General features: G+C 41.7%; 1 protein-coding gene across 2 annotated transcripts in view; it reads right to left on the bottom strand.

The window, feature by feature from the left end:
* Positions 1 to 16,507, bottom strand: part of LOC6500074 (neuroligin-4, Y-linked) — a 65,543-nt gene that overhangs the window by 23,632 nt on the left and 25,404 nt on the right. For both annotated transcript variants that reach the window (XM_014910886.2, XM_014910887.2), the window contains 3 exons: positions 9,799 to 10,151; positions 7,623 to 8,518; positions 1,462 to 1,625 (listed from right to left, as the gene is read on the bottom strand). In XM_014910886.2, the coding sequence (XP_014766372.1) occupies positions 1,462 to 1,625; positions 7,623 to 8,245 (787 nt within the window). In that variant the 5' untranslated portion in view covers positions 8,246 to 8,518; positions 9,799 to 10,151. The remainder of the gene's footprint in view (positions 1 to 1,461; positions 1,626 to 7,622; positions 8,519 to 9,798; positions 10,152 to 16,507) is intronic.

Here is a 16,507-nt window from a genome sequence, read left to right on the forward strand (position 1 = left end):
TCTTGTCTATTACCTATCTTTGGGCTTCACTCATGTTCTTAATATAAAAATTAATTTATATTCCTTTTTGCTTATATTAAAGATTTTTAAGCATTTTTTTTCTCTCGCAAATCTGTAGCCGACAAAAGTGGCAAATCGTTTTGGATTTGGTCCAGACAGGACCAGACATACTTTTAGGCATAAATTTAGCCACTTTGCATTCGAGGCCTCGGGCACTCTCTCCAGCTTAGCGATTTTTATACCCTTGCAGAGGGTATTATAATTTTGGTCAAAAGTGTGCAACGCAGTGAAGGAGACATCTCCGACCCTATAAAGTATATATATTCTTGATCAGGATCACCTCCTGAGTCGATATGAGCATGTCCGTCTGTCCGTCTGTCCGTCTGTCCGTCGGTCCGTCTGTCCGTCTGTCCGTCTGTCTGTTTCTACGCAAACTAGTCTCTCAGTTTTAAAGCTATCGAGTTGAAACTTTGCACACACCCTTCTTTCCTTTGCAGGCAGTATATAAGTCGGAACGGCCGGGATCGGTCGACTATATCCTATAGCTGCCATATAACTGATTGATCGGAAATGCCATAACTTTGGTGTTTTTTAAGTTAGAGGGTTGGGAGTTTCTACACATGTTATATTTGACCAAAATATCTTATGTACAAAATTTCGTAAGGATCGGCCGACTATATCCTATAGCTGTCATAGAACGATCGAAATTGGCATAACTTTGGTGTTTTTTAAGTTAGATAGATGGGATTTGGTACAGATTCAATTTTGGGAAAAAAAATCTGATTTGTCGAATTTCATAAGGATCGGCCAACTATATCCTATAGCTGTCATATAACTGATTGATCGGAAATGCTATAACTTCGTTGTTTTTCAAGTTAAAAGCATGGGAGTTTCAATGGATTCCTCTTTTGGCAAAATAATTCGATATGCCAAATTTCATAAGGATCGGCCGACTATATACGATCCGCTATATATCTAATAATATAAGATGCGTGGCGCCACCTAGCGGACTGCGACTCAACTGCAAGGGTATATCAACTTCGGCTCCGCCCGAAGTTAGCTTTCCTTTCTTGTTTCTAAGAGAATTTGAGAAATGCTCGAACATTTGTTCATTTTCGTGCAGTCCTAGCAAAAAGAAAAAAATGAAAACCCAGGCGAAAAATGTACAAAAAAAGGAGAATTTTTTAAAACTTTTCCAAGGCTGACCCTTTTCTGGCATTGGCCTTAGGGATTAACGGAGGGCTGGTGGGTGAAAGCCGTAGAAAAATTGAAGCGTGTTACCCAAACCGTTTTCACAGCGTCTGCCAATTTATTCAAATGCCTTGCAAAGGGCTAAATAAACAAGACTCAGCCCCGGCATGGTCATGTCATTTTTCTTGGTTTTAGCCGGGTGAGAAAAAAACACAAAAATTATAGCACACTTATTTGGTGTTAGGCCACCATCCAGCACCCCGCACTCACCTTGTATGGGCACATAAATATTTAGATAAAGGCAGTCCTCTGATTGATTCTGCAGATAGGGCAGCAATCGCTTCAGATACTCCAGCCTGCCCTTGGGCATTTTCTCCAGCGCCGCCGTCTCGTTGTGGATGTCCGGCAATCTCTGCGGGCAGACAGGGCTGAATCTGTAAAATCGAAAAAGATTTCAGTACCAAACTTGTCAAAAGAGCAACTTTTCCATGAAGGCATTTTGCGTAAGGCTTTGCCTTCAGACTGTCTTTTAAAAAGGTTTCCCTTCCCGAACAAAAAAAAACGGCGAAAAAAACTTTTTCGGTAAATAGGCTTATTTTTATGCTCGGCCTAGAATGTCGTTATAAATAGATTAATTTACCAGAATTGTGTAATCTTCGGGGGAAATCGGGGCATGAGACTTGGCTTGATTTGAAGTGACCCGAAGTCAGGGCGAGTCAACGTCAACTTTGTGATTGTCTTTTGGCCATAACAAATTTTTGATTCGAACGCAAAGTTTGCGTTTTAATTTGTTTTCTCGGTTTTTCTTTCGTTGGCTCCATCCCTTTCTGTCGATTTTCCATTTTTTTGCCAAGGCTTATTTTCGATGCTGGTAAATTGGTTTTCGATTAGGCTCTTATCGTCCAATGTTCCCTGCTGCCACAAGTCCCAATGTGCACTTCTGCAATTTACGGGTTTTACCTCTTATACAGACCATCCATGCAAATGCCAGGAGCCATCGATATTTCGGCCTTGCTCTCATTTATGATTGGGTTGTACATGGGAAAAATCTCTAATATTACAAAAAGTCTAAAAGTATAACCTATTTTTCCCTTTTTTTAAGCGAAAGGTTGTTACATTGGTAATATAATCTAACGATTTACAGAACAAGTACATATTTTGAATATTATCATCAATAAAATTATTAATATTGAAATTCTTCTCTTAGTGTGAAAAGATAGTAGACTAGAATTTTGAATCTGGTTTTGACTCTGGCAGCTGCTTTGAGCTGGCATTGTTATTATTTGCTTTTAATCTGATTTATAGGTCAGTGAGAGCATCACTTTCTTTGAAGTAGATTTCAACCTTCTGGGTTAAACTTATATTAGTAAGTGGATGGCGACCTGTCGAAAGATTTTCTGATGAACTGAGAAAAGCCTTAAGCCTAATGAATTAAGCCCAGGTTGGTTTGTCTGACTAAAGTCTAATTCAAAACTGACATTCTGAGGGCCCTTTAAGTTGGGGGCTTAACTCATTAACTGCCACAACTCCTGACGGCCATCAAATTGTCATAAAGCGAAAATCAATAGGAACATTTTGCAAAAGGAGTCTCCTTCTCTCCCATCCTATCAGTCGGCTATTATGAGGCTTCCTTTTACCCGCAAAATAAAAACCCATGCCGCTGCGAAAATGCATTAACATTAATGACATTGCGAAACGAGAATATATTTTATTTAATTTCCTTAACTTTATTTCGCTGTTGCCCTTTTATCTTTGTTATTACCGCCGCCGACGCTGCTTTTTGTTTTCCATGGTGGGTATATTTAATTTTTGGTTTTTATGGCATTTCAAACGCCTCGCAGAAAATTGGAAAATCGTGTGGGATGGGGAGGGTCGCACTCGGAACTGACCCACAGTGGGTCGCCCGTTTAATGGACGCTTGTGGTGGCCATGCGATTGCCATAATAATCATTAATTTTATGGCAAAACAATAAGGCAGGTAATAAAAGTTTCATTTTCGGGCTTCATTTTCTCCCCGTCGCTCTGCCCTATTTTTTTTTAATGTAGCGGACATGGTGTCAACCTTGGTGCCCTGCAGCCCCAAAATCAGAATCTCGAGCAGCTTGGATGAGCAAAAATATTAAAAATAATGAAAGTGAAAAGTTTTTATAGCCACTGCTTCTCTGCCATAGTTGGCAGGGTTTCCAGCAGGTGGAAGCTCTGGTGTTCTGCAATGCCGGCATCCCACCTCGCCATCCCCTGGTGCGACAGGGTCATAAAAGCCACATTTTGCCTTTTTAATGTTGCCCCCATGGCAAACGAATGGTGTACACTTCTCAAGTGGCAAGCGATCTTGTTTATGCCACTTTGCAACCGCTGAACTTTGCAGATAAGGCTACCGGATAGGTGGCACGAACAGAGGAGGAGTTGGGTTAATAAAGCGGGTGCGGTAATTAAGGCCAAGAGGAGTTCTTCTCGCCATCGATGCAGCACTTGAATATGGCCAGGCACTAAAAACCTGATAATTACTTGTAGATTTTACAAACAGCTGTGGGAAGAGTGCTTGTTTATTTTCCTTGAAAATGCTTCTAAAATTATGTATACCTTTAACAATGCTAAATTTCTCAAATATTTGGGTCTTACCTACTAACTCAGATAAGATTGCATCTCCCAAATATAGGCTGCATTCATTGGAGATTATTTGCCGCAAACAGATATTTGAGAATTCGGAGCAAACAATTCAAAGAAGCCTGACCCTGACTCCCTGGCCAGATATTCTGCTCAACAGCCAAAGCACGCGGTCCAAAGCAAACAATGTTGGCTACCGCTCCTCCATTCATATTCCCAGAATATGTACATGCAATTCGGAATTTACAAACAAAACATAAACCAGAGCTGGCCCGAAATGTTCTCGAGTTTTGTGTACATTTGAGTGGAAGGCCAGGCGGCTAATCTGCATGCTGGGTGGGGACTCGAGGGCAGGCAAAGCCTCAAGGGGTCATGGTCGAGGGCTTTAAGGAAGTTGGGGGGTTCAGGTTGGAACGTGGGCCATTCAACGCTTTGCGGTAAATAAATGATAGCCAGGACAGCAGTCTGTCCATGATCTGTTGGTGCTTTCGGTTTAAATACATCAAACAAAATTATAATCTTGGTCAAGCAGAAAAGTACACGCATATACACTGGGAAAAATGTGCAACCACCAAAGTGCTTTAAACAATTAAAGAACCCTCTACAAAAGTCATGGGATTTTTTCTCGGTGTAATGATGAATCATGAGAGGAGACCAGCGGATCGCATAAAATTATACGCGACATTGCGGCCACGTCAAGTAAAATAGATTAATTTTACCTGTGGCCAACGGGCCAGAAGGTTGTCGTCCTCAGCCCGCCGTCCCTTCACGCAAATTAGATTGGCAGGCGACAGAGACACACGGCCCTCAACCGGCGCCCCCTTAAGCCACCACACCTCCTATTCTTCTCCTTCGGGCGTAAAGCTTTCTTGCCGCAGTCAAATTAAATAAAATCCAATTTAAAATGAATTTTCGCAATTTCATTTAAAACGGGCAACAGTTTGTAGCGCCCGCCATCGAGTCAGTCGGCAATTTATGCGGCACACGACTCTGGTAAGGGACGGGCTCGGTCCTGGCCCTGGTCTGGTGTCCTCAGGCTGCCACGCCCCCACCTTGAACCACCTTCAAGCCACTGTTGGCCCATCCCCAACAACGCCTTGCGGTTACCACTTGCTCTCAAGCCTCAAATTGGAATTAACGTTTTTAATGATGGCAGAGAACCTTTAGCTTCTGTTTGCCGGAGCGAAAGAGATGCCTCTCAACCGCTGTTGCACGCACATTCTGAAGGTCTTTGCCTCCATTCATTAATGCGCTTTTTTATTAGGAAAATCGTTAACTTGAGTTTCCCACTTAGCGTTTGCGCCCAGCTTTTACTTTCTTCTTTATTAAAAACTTTGGCGTCATGCATAAAACTCAGCAGTTTATTGCGATTTTTACACTTCGTTTATGAGCCAGAACCAAGGGCCTGGTCAGAACGAGGACGAGAAGGAGCACGAGGACCGCAGCGGATCGGAGATGGAAGGTTGGCCCTTACAAACAGGTTGGCTCGGTTCCGCTGTCGTAGCCACTAATCCGCTTGTTTTTCATAATCCTTACGCCGCAGGCAATAGCCAGGACCAATGTGCAGCGTTGAAAAAAATTGAACCAAAAACAAAAACACCAAAAGTGCAAAGTGGCTGGCGGAATTTATTTCATTTTTATTAAAGACGCCGGGGCACAACTTTCACCGTAGGTTGGGTAAATGGGAAATGCGTGGATGAGGCTTTCGTGGGTGGTTGGATGGTTGGGTGGGTGTTACTCGTTGGCTGGGTGGTTGGGTGGTTGGTGGTCACACGCGTGGCTTGTCAAAGCCATGAACAGCTGCTGCCTTTGGCGGGCTAGGAATATGTGTGGACATAATTTCCTTTTTTTTCTTTCTCATCCATTTTTTGCGGTTGCGAGAAATTATTTTCGCAATGGGGTCCATGAATGTGGAGGGGTAAGTTGCGGTTCAAAGGTATGCGTAAAGTTGAGGTTTTGTTGTAGCGGAAATTCATGATAAACTTTGGTTCAAAGGCCAGAATATGACAGGTGAATGGATAGTATGACTGGATAGTGGAAAGGTTCATTTCTATAAAAAACTGCTAAGCACCTTTTGAGCTAGCATTCTCAAAGGAAAATTATTTACAAAAATAGTTGGAAAAATACTTGTGATTATAGAATTTTAAAACTACTTGCAGGGGTTAGATTTTTAAAGTTTTACCAGAAAGTTCAAAAGTAAACTTCAGCTTACTAATTTCCATCTGTACTGTCTCTATGTCTACTAAGTAATTAGTTTACTTGTAGAAATGCGGAACCAACATGAAAGGGCCGAATTTTGGGGCCTTAGTCTGAAAACCAAGGGAAATCAAAACGAAAATATCTTAGCAAAACCACGAAATAACCCAAATGTTTTCCTCCCCCAACAAACCTGAGATGTATCCATTTCGCTGCAAAATCAGGCTAATGATCCATTGTACAAACGCCAAAAACTGTCTGAGGACAACTTTATTACGCTGACGTGCTGAAAAATCTATTGAGCATTACTCAAGGCGTTTTATTGGCTGCTTTTTGGCCGACCCCCTGCTGTCAACAAGACGTCCGGACAAATAAAGCCGCTTGCTCACCTTTTGGCCTGAAGCGAAGATGATGCCGCAGAAGAAGAACTGTCCGACTTGAATTACCCAAAAATTGGCGGGCGACTGCGAGAATGCGAGAATCATCAGGCCGCCAGCTGGCCGCAGGTGGCGTTCTTTGTTAAACTTGAAAAATTATACTTTATTTGCCTGGCTCCGTTGTGCCCTGTACTGATTTCGCGGCCCTTTTTCATCAGTATCGTAAGCGGGTTTGGTAGAAAGGGGGAAAGCCGGAAAAACTTCTGCCGACCAGCGATGGCATTCCCATTTTCCGTGCCCTTTTTTTATAACAATGGTAAACAAGGGAACCGGGTACCAGGAACCAGGTCGGAATATCTCTGGGCATCTTTGTGAATAATGATTTGCCACTTGGGAGCATTTGTAAATTAGATGCCGCTCTGTAGCTCCGGCCGTTTTCCCATCGCGCTGTTGGCTGCCGGCGACGGCGTAAATATTTAATTTGCAAGATATTTCAAGCGGAAGTCTGCCGACTGAGTTGACCTTTGACTTACATTTTCCCCTCTTATTTTCAGAAGCCATTAGCATTATGTCCATTGTTGTCGCCGCTTCAGCAAGGGTTGTAGCCTTTTTCATTATTTTCACTCAGTTCCACTCGGACCTCAACATTTCGGACTGCCGCCTGCGCATTTGACTCAATAATGAGCCAGTTAATTGAGGTGACAATTGTTGGCCAGTCTCTTGAGACTCAGGACTGAGTCTTTGAGTTATGGGATTTTGATCATTTTATGCACTCAAAAGGCAACTCAAATTCCACCCTTTGTTAGAAATGATTTAACGTATTTGGATGGACCTTCCCTGGTTTATTGGACATTGGACTCCCTGGCTTCTTTGGAAATTTATGAAAATAATAAGACGAGGGTTGGTGTTACCCCTGATGGGATTTAGCAAAAGACACATTTGACTTCTTTTGTCATTTTAAGTGGGGAGTTTTCTTGAAGCGGGTTTCAGGATTGCTTTTCAACAAAGTAGTTTGATGGGTTACTTCCTTGGAATGTATGAAAATAAAAGCACTTCAGAAAATTTTTAATTTGAAAAAGTAACATTTCAAATAACCTGAATTCTATAGCGGAAAGAATTTAACCAAGTCTGTGTGCCATATCTTGAATTTAATTTGGGCTACAAAAGGAAATTAGTTTCAATTTAAGCTGTAGCGGCCGTCACGCTAATGGTTGGTAATACTCCCCGGTAAATTATAGCAAGTTAACTCACCTGTCGGCCTTTTTGACACCGGACCACATGGCCGCCGAAACGGGGGGCATGAAACGCAGATTCCCCACAGGCGGGGAGGCGTAGGGAATGCCGCGATAGGCCTCCACCGGGTCCAAGTGGCGGCCATCTAATTGCACAATTATTCCCGAAATGGCCCCGTTGCGTGTGTGGATAATCCGTGAGGAGAGTTGGGCGGGTAATTGATCGTGGTTCGGGTTGCTAGTGGGTCTGCCACTGCGACTGCCACTCGAACTCGGGGATGAGGACGAGGAGGAACCGGTGCCGTAGGACGTACCAGATGAACCCACCGAGGACGTCGAGGTGAGAGACAGGGAGGGCACGGAGCTGGATGTGGCGCTACTGGATCCGATCAGAACGAGTCCGCCGGTGCTGGTGGCAGGATTGGATCCAGGGCTTCGTTGCGATGTGCTCACGTTGCCACTGTTGCTGCTGTAGCTTATTCCGGCGGCTGAGCAGCTAGAAATGCCCAGGATTAGCAGCATCACCAAGGTACCCCATGTCATTGTCCATGTCCGTATCCTGGTCCTGGTGGGTGGCGCTTTCCGCCTCGTTCTCGATTTTGCTGGCGGGAGTTGTCGCTTCGGGAACAGCAACATAGCCATTATTAATATTGGTCAAAATGGCCACGTCGAAATGTTGTCGTTGTTTTTTACTTTTTTGTGTTTTTTTGGATAACTTGTTCCCTCGCTTGTATTTTATTTTCTTTCGTCGGTGTCCTTGTTGTATAATTGACCACAAGATAGCTGTTTGTGGCGTGGCCGGCTTTCCTCTTCGTTTGTTTCAGCAGGGATTTTTCCTCTTGTTTGTTTTTTTTAACAATATCCTTCAGCAGCGATAAGTTGCTTTTTTGCGGCGAAAATGGCAGTTTAAATTAACTGAAAAGAAAAATGGTTTAAGTCTTTAATTGTCTTTAAAGATATTACAACATTCTCTAGATTTAATTTAAAAAAAGCCTTAAATTTTTAAAAATATCATTGGTACAAAGATAAAATTATTATTATTGTAGCATTGAATTTTTTCAAAACAAAACCTGAATTCATCTTTTAATATTGATTTTCGTTTACTTTTGATATCTTAAGCAATCGTCGTCAAAATTCGAGTCATGCATTATTTATTCTGCACGTCTATAGATTATTCCGCCACTTTATGAAATTAAATTTCTCCCTTTCCCAGCTAAGATCTAAATTCTATCATACCATTGTTGTGCCATTTTTCATGCGGCCTCTCCACTCTCTTCAGCCAATTCCGCCAAGAGTGTGCCTTGGAGCGTTTCATTCGGCCTTCAGTGCCATTTTTGTAGTCTGAAGGCGCTCCCCTCCCAAAAGTGAAAAAGTGAAAAGGGTAGCGGCAAGGGATATCCTCCCTTTGCCCCTTTTTCAACTTGTTTTTGGTATGTTTGCCAGCTGAAGCATCACCTTGTTTGCACTTGCTGTAGTGTCCTTGCCCTTGTTGTTGGCGACAACAAAGGACAAAGGATCGAAGTGGGCAGTGGGACGATGGCGGTGACTGGGACAGTTGGCATTTTGCATATGCCAGACATGTCAGTCTGAAAGGCAGGCAGGCAAAGCCGAGACTCCTGGTAACATCAGCAGAATGCCTACGAAGGATGACAAGTGAAAGGGCGGCAGGATGGAGGAGCAATTGCGACTGGTGACACTGGGTCATTGGATCAACAATTTGAGCGAGTTAGTGGAGTGCTAGATGAGGATGAAGTTGGCTTTCGATAGGAGGGATCCATTAAAGTATATTTTTTTTAATGTATGAATCTATATTGAGATATGAACTATACTAACTATATTTACTGAGATATGAAAGAAAAGTCGTTTCCGTTTCTTGGAAAAAGTAAGGAATTTTAAGTCAAACTTAATGTTAAAGTCTTGAGCTTTTTCTGATTTCCTTTCCCAATTTTATTTTCGAGAGAGACACCATACGTTTTATAACATTTGACATTTGGAAGTATCCCAATTGAACTGCACTTCAATATTGTCTGTTGTTCAAGGATTAACCCGCACTATGTCTGTTCTAGCAGCTTTTGTCTTGGGTAAGACTCCAAAAGTCCTATAAGCCCCACAGACTGTCCCATCCCATTTATTTCGTGCTTTATTTTTTCTGTACGAGCAGGGAGTACAAAAATTTTTATTCAGCCCGCACTTACTTATTCCTTGCGTTGGTCCTGCTCCTGTCCCCGACGCTAGTGCAGGTGCTAAGCCCTTCTGTCGTGCATGTGCGTTGCCAATGTCCTTGCTCCTGCTCCTGCTGCTGCTGCTTTTGCTCCTTATTTTTTTAAGTCGTCCTGCTGGTGCACCTTGTTGAGAATCTCTTCACGTACTGCTCGCTCAGCCGCGTCGTCTGCTGGTGCTGCGTTTTCTGAATGCCGGCACGCTACAATTGTCATGCAAGCGGACATTCTCCACGGAGACGTTCACGTACTCAGCGATGAGCAGGATTGCGAGGATGCGGTCTCTGCCAGTTGCTGCTGCTTAAGTGGTTGTCCTTCCATGGCTGCTGCTGCAATTGGTTCAAAGAAGGTGGCATACTTTTTATTAGAATCTCTACTCGCTTATGCGCCACTTAAACTAGGCTTAATAATTAACCCGACATGCGCCATTTGAATGTGTATCTGGGGCGGTAAACAATTTATCTTTGCTTCCAAGAGGAAGGCTTTCATTATTTGAGTACGATTTGGAATACTCTTTATAAAGTTACCTTTAAATAAATACAAGCAATGTATTAAATATAGCTTAACTGAAAATTATTTTGTTTAAAAAATTACTAACATAATAATCAACCCAGTCCCTATTCGACAGACTCTACATTGTATGGTAGAGTGTTTAATAAATCAGTGACTTGAAACTGGTGGGATATTTTAATTATATGATGCCCTCAAGTGTAAGTTAATTATTATGCAGATCATTAGCAAAGTAATTAGGGCCGGATGCCTTCGTCGGTTCCCTGCATAATCTTCGGTTCACTAGTTGAATTAATTCTATTCGGCAGAATTGAGTTATTATCACATTCCATCAAGGCATACGAGTGGTGGATGGTGCCAGCGGTGGCTTCCCAGTGATTTCAATTTATTACGTAAAATTTAAGTAAATTTCCGCACATAATTTTGCCCCGAGCGACGGCATAGTCGTCGAGTCACAAAGTAAGTAAACACAAGCAGGGCCTGGAGAGAGTTTAGAGTGTGACTTCCTCAGTTTGTTCAGCAAATAACATCATCAAGTTGTCCGCAGTAGTAGTCACTCCACACCCCTTTTCCCTCAGCTTGCCTGTAAACATAGTAAATCATACGCACTGTTGCACCGACTCTTTGTTTTATTTTGCTATCGTAAATGAGTTAGAAGCCAGTCATCCTGTGGTGTGTGTTCCCCAGTATTTAAACAGCGTGACAAATATTTAAAGATTCACTTACTTCTTGGCCAACATCTGGTGTCCGCCCCGAAGTTTACTTATTGTCGTTAATACGGAGCTTCAGCCTTTTTCTGGACATTTTCAGAAAGTATGGGAACAAGCTTGCTCAAGATTTTTCTTCTGCTTTCTTAAGATACTGAACACCCAATAACGCTTCCTTATTACATGACAGGAAAAACATCTCCAACTTTGCTCTTTCTCTACCCACGAAAAAAATTCTTACCGAACTTTGGGCAGAAAACAAAAAGTTGTCAAAAAGTTCAAATTTGTATACAACTTGTATATTCGCCGGTATTTGAAATGACTTTATTCACATTTGCAATTTGTATCTCGAGTCTCGGAAAGATAATTGGATTCGAGAGTGTTTTCATGTTGTTTGCCTAATTTAATTGCAAATAAACGAAACGAAATTCCAGTTTGTGAAATACTTTTGCTTTAATTAAAAATCAAAACGCGATAAGCGGCCCAGGGAATTGCTAAGCAAAAGCGTTTTATCATGGAGAGGTCGAGAAATTATATCCTCGCCGAAGAAGCCAGTCTCTTGACTTTGCAACTGGCCGCAATTTCCGCCTTGCCGCAACTTTTTTTTTGTTGGTTGTGCCATAAATTCAGCGCCAGCTAGACGGAGCATCCGTATCCGCATCCGCACTCGCAGTCTCTGTTATTTTGCGAAGACACTCACACCGTGAAAGATACAGATACACAGACAGCTCGGCAGTCGCGTCCGAGGGTCATTAATTTGTCTTCTGAGGTCCTGGCGTGGGTGGAGCTCCGGTGGGGTGACGGGGCGTCGAGGCGACGAGGCGACGAGGGGCGGGTCATTTTGAACGGAAAGAAGTTCTTGCCTCCATGGCATTAAACTGCTTAAGTAGCACAACTAAATTAAGAATTGTGGGCCAAGCAATTAGAAAGGGACAGCCGGGAGGCCGGATAGACAATGAGCAATAAAGTTCAAAGTTAGGTCAATCCTTAGGTGTAATGGATATTTGTTTGTTTAGATTTAGCTCGGCTCGGTTTCTGTTCTTGGAAAGCTCATAAGACGGTTAATCTAAATCAGTCTTACTCATAAATTCTATTAAAGCGAAATAGTATCGGGATGATCCTGGAAAGAACGCTCTTTAAAGACTGTTAAGTGTTCAATAAAAAATTACTTTTTTTATCGTCATTCAGGAGAAAAAGTTAGTAATAACACCCGGATTTCATTAGAAAAATATTGAAAACAAGTCACTTGGTAAAAGCCGAGGATTTTTCCTTTGCAAAACTAAAACTGACTTTGGTGAAAGACACCATCCATGCGTATTCAATGTTCTATCCTCTGGCCCCACATGTGGAAAAAAGTCGTTTCTTTATAGCATATCGATTGATACGTTCGCAGACATGTATTTCCGGAAATTTAATCAGTTTTGGTGCTTAGCCGAGCTGTGGAGAGCAAACGGATCGAAAGAATCCACACAAATATAAAAAGAAATCCAAGCCCAAAGGCAAAGGAATGCAAAGGAAAAGCTGTAAGGGTCTGGAGATAGGAAGGAAAATTGTTTAGCAGTTGTCTGACTGGAAATGGAAATGAAAATGTTTCTGACTTACTTGCCTCGGCATTGTTATTTGAGTTTATTGAAATGACTGTCTTGCTTCGCCATCCCTTGGTTAAGTGGGTATGAAAATACCAATGCAAGAACTGGGCAAAGGAAGAGCAGATAGTGCCAGATGGAAATGGCTTTTTGGCTTTGCCTTTTCCATGAAAATATGCTCATATAAAGCCCTACAGATACGTTTGTGATTTAAGCTATTTTCTTTTACGGTAAGAGCCGTACATTTATCTGACGTTTTCTTTTTTGATAATTATTTTAGCAAACACTATATGTATATCGCCGACTGCATACGAGGCGAAAGAAATTTATTTATCTGCATATCCCGAGACACTCTGAGAAATAGCATAGTTTTTGCCAGAAGCATTATCCGATAAAAACAAGAAGAGTCCAAAGAAGAGACAGATACTCGGACCAACTCAAACTGTAATTTTTCATGCAAATTTATGCAGAAATGCAAGAAATTTGCTAAAGGAAAATATGAGCGAAAAATGCAATCTGCAAAAGAGTTAAAACCAAAGAAGAAATAAAAAACAATGCATTAAGTGGGATGGTGAACTTTGCAAAGTGATGGAAAATAATGCGACTTTTTAACTACGTTTTTAGCTTAGCCAAATGCATTTTGCATGTCAGAGTTCGTCTCCAGATAATAATATTCGGAAAGGAACTCTCCGGCTTTTTATCATGGTCCTCCGACTGCCGCCTCTTCATTGCCTTAATGGGCTATCTCCTTTTTGCGTGCTCCTCTGCGTTTTAGGGTTTCATTATGTTGACTATCCAACAAACAAAGGCTTATAATTTTTTGCTTTGCGTAGCCAAGCAACTACCACATTTCTTATTTATATATATAAGAGTACATAACTTCCCGCCACTCTTGGCAGGGCTCCGCCCTTCGCCGGCAAAAATGCTAAAAACAATGCCTTTCCCCAGCAGCAGCGTCAGAAATTAAACTGGCTTTCATCAGCAAGAGCGCAACTGACAAGTCAACGGGAAAAAATAAAGGAAAGCGCCTCTCGAAAGTGGAGGGGATAAAAATACTTGGCGGAAATTATAATCCTCCTGCAAATTTAAAAACAAAATAAGACAAAGAAAATAGTTTTCTCTACTCAAGCGTTGCAGGATCTAAAATATTATTATTGGCCGTAGCAGTAAAATTGATTCGTCTTTAAAACGCGCAATATTAAGGCCTTCTAAAGGACAACATTTAAAATATTATCTGGGGAAAAAATTCAATTTGAAAAAGTTAAATTATGCAAAGTTCTTTGACGATTGGAATCCTTCGATTGGCTGCACCTCACACACTGCCACACACCCATACCAAATCACACACAGATACACATTTATCCTTGGGCCAAACATTAGCTGAAGCAATAAATTTCTCGCACAATTGCGCCCGGCAAATGCATGGAAAATTAATTTCCCTCCGATTTTACAATTCTACGCTTTCCCATGTATGGGAATAAATTTTGTGCTCGCGGCTAACGAATTTCGAAGGCAAATTTTCGGCAGAGTTAGAAATAAATTATCGTTTAATATTGGCAAATAATTGGGCCTTGTCAGATCTGCCACCCATCGACTTTTCGCAACGGTGTTCCATTTTTGGTTTGCTTGGCTTGGCCTTGGCAAGAAACTCGCAAATTAAATTCGTTATTCGGCGTCGCATAAAATAATTTTGCCTTGGGGGTCACCAAATGGCAAATGGCTAAATAATGATATTAAAGCAACATTACGCCATTAGGTTGTGCCACACATGCAAAAATAATTGACGACAATGACGTAGGCAACAACACGCACACATTGGAAAGCAAAGACATTACGTATCCGTCCCCTAAGCCAGCCCGACTATATAATGAGGAAAGCGGCGCAAGGCAAAGTACGTTAATGTGAGAAAGATAGGGAATTATTTAGCGAAATTTTGGTTATTTGGCAAAATCCTAATAGGATAAAAACAAACATTTTGTTTATATAAATATTATAACTATAGTAGATAATTTTTTACAACTGTTAATATTTTAAAAATCTAAGAATTGGAACCTTTTTGAATTATTTTTTTCAAATTATTATCACCATTCCAGTTCATCTCACTTGGGGGGACAGTTTTAAATGAAAATCAATTTGCACCGCACATGCCAAAGGACACATGCCCCTAAATATTCATCCCGACTGAGCGTGTTAGTCTTAATTAATTTTCACCCACGCCGAACTAGCGCTCTTGGCTTTGTCGGGGATTACTTTCGGTAGTTGTGTAAGGAAGCTAGCTGCTCTTTGGGGTATTTTAATGACGTTTTCATAAACAGCCACCGCTATTCTGCGCCTTTTTTCTGTGGCCACCCTGCGTATGCCAATGCGTTCCTAATTCCATTTTATGCCACGTGGCAGGGCCTTCGCTCCACGACTTCTACTTAGCCAGTGTTTGTTTTTGTTTGGCCGAAATGGCAGATAAAATAATTTATTGGGTAAAAATCGCTGGCCAAGAGCTAAGCGCTTTGGTTTCCCCATCTTGCTTCCCATTTCCTCTTTTTTTTGTGTTGTCCTCGCTTTTGTCTTTTGGCTCATGTTATCTGCAATGGAATATCTATTTGGCCATCGCTTTCGGCCCTCCATAATGTTGGCGCCATGTTGATGTTATCTCGGCGGAAGTGTTGACTCAATGTTTACTCAATGAGGGCGTTGCTGGTGATATGACAATGTAGCCGGACCAGGACCGGATCCTTTGTGTGTGTGCGGTCAAAGGAGCATTCCTCCATCCCGGGCATTTTGTTTCGCTTTCGGCCTTTGTTTTTGCCCACTTAGTTAATACATTTGCTTGTTTCGCTCCGCCTTATAAATATGCAAGGGCATATCATCCTGTCTAAATAATGCAAGGTCAACCCGGGATGGAGTTACATAAACGCAGGAAAAACAATAGCCAAGACAGTCGAGCCGCATTGACCTTTCAACAAGGCAATGATGGAAAAAACTCAAGGATGAAGGCTTTATTTGGCTTAGAAAGGCCAAGTCCTTCAGCCAGACAATGGGCATCAATTAGAAATAGTATCACTTTAGGTTAAAAATATAAACAAGATATATATGGAGACATGCTTTTCCTTTCAACTTTTGTTTACTTTTGCAAGAGACATCACTGATTTGAGGGAAAAACTGATTATTAAATTATTTTTTGTCTAAAACTAAATGCGTCATTGTCTTTTCTAATTAAGATTCGACCGCATGCTGTTGAGTCGGAAGCTCAGCTGGCAATATTTCAATCTGCACAATCTCAACCTAACCGCATTGGAAAGCCTGTTACACTAATGAGAAACACCTGGGGAGACAACAGCCATAAAGGTGATATAGTTATACCCAGACAAGTTGCAAAATTCACAGCACACGACGAAAAAAAATCTGCTTAACCACAACTTGGGTCGAAAATTGAGGGTCTGTATGTGTAGTTTCCAACCTAATGGCACATCTCCAGGTTATTTGGACTTGGCTTTTGTGTCCGTCCTGGCACTGGTGTCCTTGTTGGCTTTGTGTGTTTCCGTAAACTGTCATTTCCGGCTGCCACTGCTCCAGTATTCCGCCGCCTGCCCCACTCCCTATTTTGGCTTCACTCCCATGGCTTTGCTTTCAATGCACAATAATTGTTATCTTCAACAATTTGCGGATGTTATAAACATATACGACTGCTTCATATTGTCTGCATGTAAATACAGCCATGTGGCTCGGTACGAGCTCTACAACTTTCGAACTCTGCCAAAATATACTGAGATTTATTTCAAGTAATTTTGGGATTTAAGAATGGGATTTTTGATAGGATCACATTTCATTTTTCTATCATTTGAGCACTTTATTGAACAGAATTATCCCAATTATTATTGTAAACTT

This window comes from Drosophila ananassae, chromosome 2L, assembly GCF_017639315.1.
Source record: "Drosophila ananassae strain 14024-0371.13 chromosome 2L, ASM1763931v2, whole genome shotgun sequence".
In the NCBI taxonomy this organism is placed as follows: Eukaryota; Metazoa; Arthropoda; class Insecta; order Diptera; family Drosophilidae; genus Drosophila; species Drosophila ananassae.